Below are 12993 nucleotides of genomic sequence, written 5' to 3'. Positions count from 1 at the left end.
GATCATGATGAATAATTTTTTTAATATGTTGTTGAATTCGATTTGCTAATATTTCATTGGGGTTTTCTGCACTTACGTTTATCAGGGATATTGGCCTATAGTTTTCTTTTTTTGTTGTGTGTTTGATTTTGGTATCCCGATGATACAGGCCTCGTACAATGTGTTTGGGAGTATTCTCTCCTCCTCCATGTTTTGGAATAGTTTAAGTAGGGTTGGTATTAATTCTTCTTTGAATGCTTAGTAGAATTCAGCAGTGAAGCTGTCAGGTCCTGGACTTTTCTTGGTGGGAGACTTTTCATTCCTGCTTGTATCTTGTAACTTGTTATCGGTTTGTTCAAGTTTTGGATTTCTCCCTGGTTAAGTCTTAGTAGGTGTAGGTTGCATGGGTGTAGGAATTTATCCATTTCTTCTGGGTTTCCCAATTTATTGGCATGTAGTTGCTCATGGTACTTTGGGTTTCTGCAATATCAGTTGTAATGTCTCCTTTTTCATCTCTGGTTTTATTTGAGTCTTCTTTCTTTTTCTTAGTCTGGCTAAAGGTATGTCAATTTTGTTTATCTTTTTGAGAAACCAACTTTTTGTTTCATTGTTCTTTTGTATTTTTTGTTTTAATGTAATTTATTTCTGCTCTGAGCTATATTATTCTACTAATTTTGGGTTTGTTTTCCTCTTGTTTTTCTGGTTCTTTGAGATGTATTAGTAGGTTGTTCATTTGAAGCTTTTATGCTTTTTTGATGTAGGCACTTACTGCTATAAACTTTCCTCTTATTACTCTTTTTGCTGTATCCAGTAGGATTTGATATATTGTGTTTCCATTTTCATTTGTTTGGATAAAGTTTTAAATTTTCTTCTTAATCTCTTCATTGAACCGCTGATAGTTTAGGAGCATGTTGTTTAATTTCCAGGTGTCGTTATAGTTTCCAATTTTCCTCTTTTCATTGATTTCTCATTGTATTCTATTGTGATCAGAGAAAATACTTCATCTCGACTAATACGTCAGGATTTTCCTCTTCTGGGTAAAGCAGTTGGCTTATGACATTCGGTTTTATGAGTAGCATTGACAGGGAATTATTCCCTGCTCTTTTTTTTTGTTTGTAGGTCTTATCCAGCCCATTCCAAGAAACCAGTTTTTCCAAAGTTATTTTAATAATAATTTTGTAAATGAAGCAGATAGACCGTACAAGTGTTTTTATTGTCATCGTGCATATAAAAAATCCTGCCACCTTAAACAACACATCAGGTAAGGTAACAGATTCAGAGATTTTGTAGGATAGCAGAAATTTAGTGATCTGGTGACTTCTCGAAGTATTTAGGTAGTGTTAGCTTTTGATATTTAAAATGTCACATTTGACTCCAGAATATTTATTGATAATTGATATTTTTATTCTTTAGTATCTTGACTGAAGTATTTTACTCAGAAATTGCCACTGAATTTTATTTATATGCCCATTATAGTTCAGTGTTTACAATTTCTAGGAAATATCAAAGAAACATTTGGTTTATTTCTTTAGAATTATACTTATATTTTTCAGGTGTATTCCTCTGAGTTTAGATTAATTTTTAGAGCAGTTGTGAAAAGAAAGTAGAAACTTGATCATAGGAGACAGTGTGATGTCATGAAAGAGTGTCAAACTTGGGTTCTAGTTTTATCTCTTCAGGCAAGTCGCTTAACCTGTCTCTGGTTTCCTCACTTGTGAAATGCAGAGAGCTGTGTCTTTGCTGCTTAGCTTAAAAAATGTGATGAACAAGTGAAATACAAAGCGTGTATTCTAGTTGTAAAGCATTATAAAAATGTAAGAAACTTATGCATTAAAATTTTATTTTTTTAGGTCACATACAGGTGAAAAACCTTTTAAATGTTCTCAGTGTGGAAGAGGCTTTGTTTCTGCAGGAGTGCTCAAAGCGCATGTCCGAACACACACGGGACTAAAATCTTACAAGTGTCTGATATGTAACGGAGCATTCACCACCGGTGGTAGCTTAAGGCGACACATGGGTATACATAATGACCTTCGTCCCTACATGTGTCCCTATTGCCAAAAAACATTTAAGACCTCACTAAATTGTAAAAAGCATATGAAAACCCATAGGTAGGTATAATTCTGATGGTCATTTTTTATAATCTTTATAATTCCTAGATCATAATGAGGAATGTTTTTAGGAAAAATTGTCTTTGCTTCTTATATTGTTATTTCTGCCTTGTAGTATATGGGGTAAAGAAACTTAAGGATCAGTGTCTAAGGATCTAATGAGAGCCATAGACTAAAGCTTTAACATTTTTGTTTTAAATGTAATATTGAAGGAGTTTATGTTGGGCTAAATGCTTTGTAAGCTCTCTTTTAAAGCTGATAGTTGATAATTAGATGAAATGCTAGACTATGTCTAGTACAATCAGGTAGTAAAGATTTCAAAAACAGAATCTTAGTTGATGTTTTGATTTCTAGGTATGTTATGATGACTGCATGGTGATTATTCTATGTTGTTTTCTGGAAAAGAACATTTGTTTTAGATATTCCATCAATCCATCATTCGATCTCACTTACGTTTTTACTTGATTGGAAAGATAGCTCATCTCCAAATGGAGGGAATCCAAGGCAGTCATTTCTGACTAGAGCTGGGGCTCATTAATCGAGTAGTCCTGTGAAGCCACAGCACATCCTAGCAGATTGGAAAGTGAGAGTCAATAGGCCTGTCACGAAAGAATGTTAAACCTGCTGCCCCAGAACATCTGCTTGTGGACAGTGTTTTCACTCAGATTTGTGAAACAAATCTGCCCAGATGTTCCCTACAAAACAAAACACCAAGTATTAGAATATGTTAATTGTTAATTGCTATAGATGGTGTTTTTTTTGGGGGGGGGAAGCATTATCAATCTGTTGCCTAAGCACACTTGACAGAAGAGATGTCTTTGATTTTGCCCCCATTGACGGCTCAGTGCAGAAGCTCACCTGCTGTGTGAAGCCATCTGGAAAATATGATGGTGGAAGTGTTACATGGTGGCCCCTGTCATGTACACGTCTAGCTGTACTGCACTGCACTCTATGGAGGAAATGCTGTGCTATAAAGGTGTCTGGGAACTTTGGGGTCCATGGGCCTGCAGTTGCTCTGGATGCTGTATTTCTGCTCACTGTCGCGGGATGATGGGCCCCCAGTTGACCCAAGAGCTTACCATGCTAAGAGGATGGAGCCTGGGGACTGGCTTGCTCAGGGGCCTGTTAAATGTATTTCTCCATGTCAGGAAGCCAGGCCTTTATGGTGTGCTTTTTGTGGCAGTGTTGTGAGTCCGGGCGTTACGCCCTTGTTTATGGACCCAGTGACCAGTGGTATAATGGCTAGGTCACCTTTATTAAGTGGAGTATTATTGGGCATGATTTGTCATGGGTTACACTGAGGGACACATGCAAGGGATCAATGTCAGACTTTGAGGTGATAATCAAAAGACTGATCTTCCTATCGCATAGCAGAGCAGGGGTGCTTTTCTCTTATAGACTGCGTGCACTTTGAACCTGCCTGCAAGGAGAGCGTAGACCCAGCATTCATCCCTTAGTTTGAAGTGTTGGGAATTCCCCAAATACCACATGCACTTAGATCCAAGAGAGGTGTAAAAGGTTACTGTAGTAAAATTTCATGGATAAAGCAAACAAACAAAAAACAGGCCTCCACCAGTCACCACGGGTGACGCGTCTTTGGGGGAGGGTGGCAGTGCGAGGTGGCTGCCAGACGTCACCCGCCCTCTGTGTGCCCCACATTCAGTTCTGATAGTCAGGCCAGTCTTTGAAGCTGCTGTGCCTCACTTAGTGCAGTTCAGTTTCTGAATACTTGAACTCATCGCAGAATTTGAATTGAGAGAGCTTCACTTTTAAGCATGTGGCATCTTTTTAATTTTTAGAACTTTAAAAAAATTCTGATTTGTGTTGTCCTCCACCTTCAAGGTGCCCTCGTGTGCGGTAGCCTGTGAAAGCACGTGAGCTCAGGCAGCAGGACTTTTCTTCCGTTATTCACAGTGTCTCATTGCCACCATGACTTCAAAATGAAATAATTTAAGAATAAAAAATGTTGTTTAGTGCATTACAACTTTCACAGTAGTGTCCCATGTAAGTAACTGTGGACAGCATCTGATCTTGTGAATTATTGTGGGTCTTCCTGAAGATACGAGCTTGCCCAGCAGCTTCAGCAGCATCAGGATGCGGCCTCGATAGACGACGGCACCGTGGACCAGCAGAGCATGCAGGTGTCCACTCAGATGCAGGTGGAGATTGAGAGCGGGGAGCTGCCCCAGCCGGCAGAGGTGGTCACGGCGAACCCCGAGGCCATGCTGGACCTGGAGCCCCAGCACGTGGTAGGCTCAGAAGAGGCAGGACTTGGTCAGCAGCTGACGGACCAGCCTCTGGACCCAGATGAAGGTGAATGTTTCAGGATGTTGAACTTGTAGAATGATCCCACGGAGTTTTGCAGCCCTTTACCTCACGACAGTCCACATTGCTCTCTCTTGTCCTGACTTTTCAAGTCACAGTATGTGGCTATATAGTATGTGCTATGTGTGTGTGTGTGAGATAGTGAATATTTTATCCCACATACTCTTTTGTATAATTAAAAATTGTTTTAATTGACAAATAATAATTGTACATATTCATGGGGTACATAGTGATGTTTCGATACATATATTTAGTGATCAGATCAGAGTAATTAGCATATCATCACAAATATTTATCATTTCTTCGTGCTAAGAACATGCAATAGCATTCTAGCTATTTGGAACTATATAATATATTATTGGTAACTATAGTCATCCTACAGTGGTATAGAACAGTACAGCTGGTGTCTCCTATCTAGCTGTGATTTTGTGTCTTTTAACCAATCTCTCCCTATCCTGCCTCCCCTCTGCTCTTCCCAGCCTTTGTACCCTCTGTTCTACTTTGTAGTGCTGTGAGATCATTTTCGTTTTTAGCTTCCATGTATGAGTGAGAACATGGGTGTTTCACTTTCTGTTCCTGGCTTATTTCACTTAACATGATGGCCTTCAGTTCCATCCACGTTGCTGAGAACGACATGATTTCATTCTTTTCTATGAGCTACAGTAAACATGGGGCACAGGTATCTCTTTGGTATACTGATTTCCTTTCCTTTGAATAAATGCCCAGTAGTGGGGTTTGCTGGATCATATGGTAGTTCTATTTGTAGTTCTTTGAAGAACCTCCATACTGTTCTCCTTAGTAGCTGTACTAGTTTGCATTTCCCCCAAATGTGTGTAAGAGTCCCCTTTTCTCTATATCCTTGCCAGCATTTGTTGTTTTTTGTCTTTTTGATAATAGCTATCCTGGGGTGAGATGATACCTCACTGTGGTTTTGACTTACATTTCCCTGATAATTAGTGATGTTGAACATTTTTTTCCTATATTTCTTGGCCACTTATATGTCTTCTTTTGTGAAATGTCTGTTCAGATCATTTGCCCATATTTCTTGCCCATATTTTAAAAGGATTGCTTATTTTTCTACTATTGAGATAATTTGAGTTCCTTGTATATACTGGATATTAATCTCTTGATGGATGAGTAGTTTGCAGATACTTTCTCCCATGCTGTAAGTTGTCTTTTCACTCTGTTGATTGTTTCCTTTGCTGTGTAGAGCCTTTAATTTTGATATAATACCATTTGTTTATTTTTGCTTTTGTTGCCTGTGCTTTTGAGATCTTATTCATAAAACCTTTGCCAAGACCAATGTCATAAAGTGTTTTCCCTATGTTTTCTTCTAGTTTTATTGTTTCTGTTTATTGTTTTAATTGTTTTAAGCCTTTAATACATTTTGATTAAAATCTATTAAATCCACTTTGATTTAAATCTGCAAAATCTACTGTCCATATTTTGGTGTAAGGTACTTCCAATTTTTCCCCCATATAAACGTGCGTGTGTGTGTGTGTGTGTGTGTGTGTGTGTGTGTGTGTGTTGTGTGCGCATGAATGTTTCATATGCATGTAGAATTATAGAAATAGGATCTTTCTGTGCAGACATTTTTATAACCTACTTTTATTCCTTAATATATTGTGAGCGTCTTTCCTTTCATGCGTGCATCTGCATGGTCATTAGTACTCTGTCACACTTCGAGTGCAGACTCACAGACTAGTGCAGGTCAGCGGACTGTTTGCTACGGGTCTGCAGTGGGCCGAGGCTCCCGGTCCAGAACACAAAGCCCAGGTCGCTTCCTTCGTCGGTAAAGTCTGGCAACAGAACGAACGTCGGCCTGACCTTAGGCCGTGTGCGCAGTGACCGCTGCGTGCGCCTGGCACAGGCTTCTTGGACAGGCCTGTCCACAGTTTGTTGACCAGTTTACTGTTTCATTTTATGGATGTCCCCCAAATTTTTTAGTCTGTGGGCAGGATTATGTACTTTTTATGTCCTATGAAGCCTGGAACAATGTGCACCAAAAAGATTCTAAATGGTTATTGAATATAATCGCATTATAGAGTATTATTTTATGAGACCGTGTCTGAGCTTGAGGACAAAGTGTAAAGACTTTAAGTTATGATATTTTAGTCTTTTTTTTTCTTTTTTTTTGAGACAGAGTTTCACTCTGTTGCCCAGGCTAGAGTGCGGTGGCATCAGCCTAGCTCACCTCCCAGAGTGTTAGGATTGTAGGCGTGAGCCACAGCTCCCAGCCAAGTTACTATATTTTAAAAACACAAAGATAATGCATTATCCATATTATAATTATAATATAATTTAACACTGTTATAATTTTATTATAATGTAATTATAATTTAACACAATTATAATTGCATTATAATTTAATTATATGATTTAATTATGATAATTATGCAATTATGATAATTTAATTATAATAATTAAATTAAATTATATTACACTTATTATATGTAATATTGTAATTTTACATGTATCTGTATATCTCCTTTCTACTGTCTTTCCAAAATAAGGATGCTGATTTTTGAAAACTCAACAGCGTGTCCTTTTGGGCAGTTGGTAGATGTGAAGTGACTTCCAAATGTGTGAGTCCCTGTTTTGCATTCTTATCTCTAGATGGGTTTGTGGCTGCACAGGACCCTCTACGGGGGCACGTAGATCAGTTTGAGGAGCAGACTCCCCAGCAGCCCTTCGAACCAGCGGGGCTATCCCAAGGTCAGTGGTGGGTTTTCAATAAAATTTGCGAGTGAGCTGTGCCTGGGTCGGATTTAGTTTTATAACAACCTTGGGTGTTTTCTCTTAAGGCCCTTCTAAAATTTGTGATTTCAAACCAGATAACTTTTGGCATGTATTGTAGAATTTTTTTTAATTGATACATACTATTTCGTGGTCTGCTCAGGTCTTTCATTACCGCTCTACACATAGTTTCCAGTCAAGAGAAGGAGCTTGAGTAGAAATGGGACTTCCCGGTGACTGGATGTGTATGGCTGGTCTGTTGGCCTGCACGGTGGCGACGCATGCTGTGCACAGCCTCCTGCCTGAGAGCAAGCGATTTCAGAGCCTGCCGATAAAAACTAACCCTGCCTCTAACTCAGGAAGCAGAAATGTCCCTTTAGACATTTTTTATTTATAAACCCAACCTTTTTTTTTTTTTAACTTTTTTTGTGTAACTCTAATATTCTTTGCAGAACTCGTTTTTCTAATTTATTTCAGACTTTACAGTGACTGATACGTACAATCAACAGACTCAGTTTCCACCTGTCCAACAGCTGCAAGATTCCAGCACACTTGAGTCTCAGGCCCTCTCCACGAGTTTCCACCAGCCGAACTTACTGCCAGTTCCTACCTCTGATACCATCAACGTGGTGAGTATTGACAGAGGGATACTCGCTCGTCATTATTTAGCGGATGCTATTTTATTTTTGTTTGTGGAGTCTTAAATTTATATTAGGAGGAAAATATAATGAATGTTGACATATTAAAAATAAATATTAAAGCGCATCTTTAAAAAGTTTCTCTCTTACTCAAGTTGGAGACATTGAAGTGTTTTTTTGTTTTCTCTGCTTTTGGAAAATTTTCTATAGTGATGAAAATGATTGACCAATCAATTGTTATCTCTCTTTAAAATCCACTGTTGTTAGCTTTGCCCAGTGGTAGGCCCGGACCGTGCAGTGAAAACTTCCGAGCATTTTTCTGTAGTTGGAAACGATGACATTGACAGCAGATGCTGAGTCTGGGTGGTTCTGTAAGCAGCTTGCTCTTCACTCCAGGGTGCTCTGAATAAAGCCACACACATTCATTCAGCTGTTGTAGCAGAGTAGGGGCTATCTGATTTGGTGGTGGAAGTCAGGCGAACAAATGAGAACTAGGCCCCAGCTTACAGAAACATGTAGATGCGGCACAGAGGTGGGCCCCCCACTGTCGGCATTGTCCTGTGGCTGTCCATGGCTTCTACACGTCAGCTTACCCTCCGCCCAGTGTGAGCATGGCTGTACACTGGAGTGGTCAGAAAACTTCGCCCGGGTTCTTGTTTAGTCCTTGCTGTGCCAGCCTGTGTCAGGAAGGGCTGGGGTTGGTGTGGCTGCTCTGCGTGCAGGATGCTCTTCCTCGAGGTGGACAACATGTTCTCTTCTCCCCCTGTGTTTTTTGTGACAAGAGGAGACTTAATATTTTCTGAAAGTAGGATTTTTATTCACTGTCATAAGACTGGAGCAGGTAAGAGAGTAATCTCTTATTACGATGTGTAAGAATATATATCCAAGAATCAGTTTCATGGTTGATTAAACTTTGTGTTACAGCAAGTTCATAGAAAATAAATAGGTATTAATCAAATCAGTATAAATGAGTTTTATTATTGCTCTGGCTTAGATGATTGCAACGGACTTCTTGTTGAGTCTCCCTTTTAAATCTGCATTGTATGGATGTTGTTATCCTTGGCTCTTAGTTATTGAATGTGTTATATTTATTCATAGATGCTCAAGCAGCCTGCTTTATACTTCTTTTAAATTTTAGACAACTCGTTTGATTCAGGAGTCATCCCAAGAGGAACTTGACCTGCAGTCGCAGCGTCCCCAGACCCTGGAGGACAGCGAGGATCAAAGCAGGCGCTCGTACAGGTGATAGTCCTCACAGCCCAGCCCCGTTCGTCCCCGCAGCACAGTGCTGACTACACCTGCACTGTTTGACGGCTTTGTAATTTCGTTCTCTCACAACTCTGAAATCGTGTCCATTCCCATCCACATTTTGTAAATAAAGGATCTGAGAAAAAGAGGTTAATTAACCTGCCAAAATTTCTACTGCCAGTAGGTGACAGGGCCAGGATTTGGATGTGGCAGCACATTTACGTTACTCTGCTCTGGCACAATTAAATTTATATTGTGCCTTTTTATCTAAGACTCCTATATGCTTTACAACCTGTGTGCCAGGATATAGCGTGGTTACAAAGACAGCTACTTAGATGAATTCATCCACTCACTCAGCAGTGTGCATTCGAATTATTGTTATTAGTTTATTCTTACTCTTAGAGACAGTTTTGCTGTGCCGCCCAGGCTAGAGTGCAGTGGCACAGTCAGAGCTCAGTGTAACCTTGAACTCCTGGGCCCAAGTGAGTTTCCCACTTCACCCTCCCAAGTAGCTGGGACTCAGGCACAGCCACCACAACTGAATAATTTTTAAATTATATGTAGAGTCAGGATCATAACTGTATTGCCCAGGCTGGTCTCAAACTCCTGGCTTCAAGTGATCCTCTCGCCTTGGCCTCCCAAAGTATTGGGATTATAGGTGTGAATCACTGCACATGGCCTCTATTTTTATGACATTAAAGATAAGAATATATGTAATAAAAATTAAAGTGGTTATTGTTTTTTAATAGAGATAGTCTTGGCTTTATAGTATTTTGATAATTTTATTATTTGCTTAAAATCCTTTTTTTTTTCTAGAGCCATTTAACAAAAAACTATGTCTCGTTACTTTATAGTCACTCTTGAAAACTGATGAGCCACCATACCTCAAATGAATGGTCTTAATTAAGATTTTTGAAAATGCATAGGTTTTGTTCATACTATTAGCACATAATTTATGAGAGGCCAAGTGGCTCCTTTGTTTCATTTACATAGGATTTGTTTAGATCTTAGGTACTTGAATCAGCATTCTTATGCATTAGATTGTCACCTTCAGAAGGGTAATATCCTGAGATCTTAATGAGTTTGCAATTTCAAAAATATGTGAGAATAGTACTTCTTAATTTGGGGTCCGCATATGCTGCAGGGATGCACATAGGCAAGCTTCAGGACTTCTGTGACTCTCCTGATATTCTTATTCATACTTTCATTTATTCAACAACTGTTTGTTTGCTAATGTCTAATTTTGGATTTTGCATTGTTGTTTTTGTTTGTGATTAATTTAATGCTTTCATGATTCCTTCATGGCATCTGCTCAGGCATTACTGGACTTTTAGCCATGTATCATTCATCCATTTATTTAATTATTCAACATTTATTAAGGACCTGTTAGGTGCTGAGCACCAGGGCTGTATGAGTGAGCAAAATAGAAACAAAGTCAGCTCTCGTGGAGTTTACGTTCCATTAGGAAGAGTTAATCAGCAAAATGACAGGTGAACTGCAGTAGATGGAGCGTGACTGTGTGCCACGGAGAAAGATGAAGCAGAAAGAGGGGTGCTGGTGCCACGTGTTAGCTAATTGAAGAGTTGTCATTGCTGTTGTAAGAAACAGTCATAAATTCTGGATGTATTTAGAAGGTAGAACCTATAGGATTTATTGTAGGTCCAGATGTGAGAGAAACGAAAGAGCTAAGGATGGCTGCTAGGATTTTGATCTCAGCAACTGGAAGGGTAAAACTGCTATTGTCTAGAAAGGTGGGACTCTCGGAGGAGCAGGTTTTGGTGTAAAGACCAAGGTTTGGTTTGGAGTCAGGAAGATTGACGATTGAAAAGAAATGGCACATAGATAGTTCTTTCCACCAGATTGGAATTAGGGGACAGGTTCAGGCTAGCAGCACCCATGTAGGAGTTGTCAGTATTTAGATAGTATTTAATGCTGAGGAGGTACCTGTCTAAGAAAGAGAAGTAGCTCGAAGGTTGTGCCCCGGCCCCTCCACTTAGAGCCATCTTTGGATGGGAAGATGAGAGAGAACTCAGAGGGAAATGTTTACGTGCATATATGTCTCTTTGAGGATAGGATATGTAGCTTTCTTTGGATTCTCTAAGAGATGAGAGATTGTGCTCCAGAACATTAAAAACAGGGACTATGTGGCCTATGATTTTCCTCACAGAGTATTGTACAACAAGAGTAGAGAACAGCCCGGCTCCACAGAGATGTGTTTGCTGGCCGGCTCACTTCAGATGAGCTGTTCTGTGGATACTGCCCCTGGGAGCCCAGGTGTTTCCCAGTCCTTTCTAGGCAGTCCCACTTGAGGAATACACCTCCCAGGGTTGGGATGAGGGTTGGCTGAGTGGTGCACGTGACTGCCTGGCACAAGGGTGTCCTACCGCGAGGTTGCCACAGTGTCAGCTGCAGTGAATGAGGCTGTTATCAGAATAACTGGAAGAGTAAGTGTGTGGCTGGCAGAGCAGGCAGGTGTGTTGCAGGCACAGAGTGAACAGCCCTGCGCAGGCGGAGAAGGGTCCATCTCGTGTGAACAGAGCTTGGTTCTCGAGGTGGGGAGAAGCGGGAGGGGAGGCCAGGGTTGGCAGGGCCCAGGCGGCTCAGGGGCTGCTGGCCAGGCTGTTCTCTGAAGGGTAAGCTGTCTCGCTACATCACAGCCAATATTGTTTTGTTGGTGGCGGTTGGTTTTAATTAATAGAAGTGACTGTTTTGAAAGCTTAACTTTCCTTATTAGAGAACCTTTTCGTAGATTCAAGTGGTTAATGGTACTCAATTCTGCAAACAGATTTTCTACCACTGACATGTAGACCAGAATCAATCCCAATTTCATTTGCAGAATTATCTTTTTAAGATCTGTGGTGAACATTGTTTGCTTGCTTTCTGTCGTTAATAGATAGCTTCACCAAACCAAATGTGTACATGAGAGTGAAATTTCAGAATGTCTGTGTACTTTTCAGCCACCAGTTTAGTTGGCCTTCAGAGGAACGACAGTTGCATCCATGTGGGCACCAGCCTTGGCTAGAGGTTGGAGTGCAGAGACTTCGCTAACTTCCCAGTGTACTTATGGATACGCTTTTACTAGTATGTGAATAGGAATTTGGAAATTTGTAATTATTTTAATCCTTAAAGTACTTTTCATCTGTTCAGTAACAGTCGAGGGGAAATAATACTGCATGTTTGTATGTTGTTCAGAAAAACTGTAGGACAATTTGTTTTGTGTTTTATAAACCAAAGGAGTGTGTGAACCAGCACGTAGGCTCGGTAGTGATTCTGACTCGGAAGCAGTGGAAGGTTTCACGTGTCTAACGACTTATTAAAGAAATTATTTATTAGCACATAATAAATATTCTTCTTGTTATCTTTAGGGAAAGTTTCTAATTAATCAAATGCTATGTCTGCTAGGGAGTTACTACAGAATTTACTAATTTTTAAATAAAAAAAAATTCATTTAGGACCGCAAACATTCTGAGCAGATTTTGATCTCACAAATTACTATTGCTAATATTTTATATGTAATAATTTTTTAAATGTTAGAGAGTACACCTAGGTTCTAGAACAAGTAACCCTGAATGTGTAATCACTGTTGGTGAAGCTTACTAGCTTTGCTTCCATTCATGGATGTGTATTTGTAACCGTGCTATGAATCGCTGTGGCCTGAGCTCTGCGTGTCTGGTTTGCAGGTGTGACTACTGCAGCAAAGGCTTCAAGAAGTCCAGCCACCTGAAGCAGCACGTGCGGTCACACACAGGGGAGAAGCCCTACAAGTGCAAGCTCTGTGGGCGCGGCTTCGTCTCCTCCGGGGTCCTCAAGTCCCATGAGAAGACACACACAGGTCATTGTCTGACTCATACTTGGCAGTTATGTCTGTGTTGTGTTTTGGGTTTTTTTTCCCCCTAATTTTAATAAAACAGCTTTATTGAGCTATTATCCATATTCCATTCAGTTCACCCAGGTAA

General features: G+C 40.1%; 1 protein-coding gene across 1 annotated transcript in view; it reads left to right on the top strand.

Moving 5' to 3' along the window:
• The window catches only part of ZNF236 (zinc finger protein 236), a 115889-nt gene that overhangs the window by 62322 nt on the left and 40574 nt on the right, over positions 1–12993 (top strand). The window contains exons 12-18 of the mRNA XM_020282434.2: positions 1099–1240; positions 1830–2090; positions 4150–4403; positions 7032–7130; positions 7629–7780; positions 8928–9031; positions 12718–12869. Coding sequence (XP_020138023.2) covers positions 1099–1240; positions 1830–2090; positions 4150–4403; positions 7032–7130; positions 7629–7780; positions 8928–9031; positions 12718–12869 — 1164 coding nt within the window. The remainder of the gene's footprint in view (positions 1–1098; positions 1241–1829; positions 2091–4149; positions 4404–7031; positions 7131–7628; positions 7781–8927; positions 9032–12717; positions 12870–12993) is intronic.

Source organism: Microcebus murinus, chromosome 17, assembly GCF_040939455.1.
Source record: "Microcebus murinus isolate Inina chromosome 17, M.murinus_Inina_mat1.0, whole genome shotgun sequence".
NCBI classification, from domain to species: domain Eukaryota; kingdom Metazoa; phylum Chordata; class Mammalia; order Primates; family Cheirogaleidae; genus Microcebus; species Microcebus murinus.
This window is presented reverse-complemented; position numbering and strand designations above follow the sequence as displayed.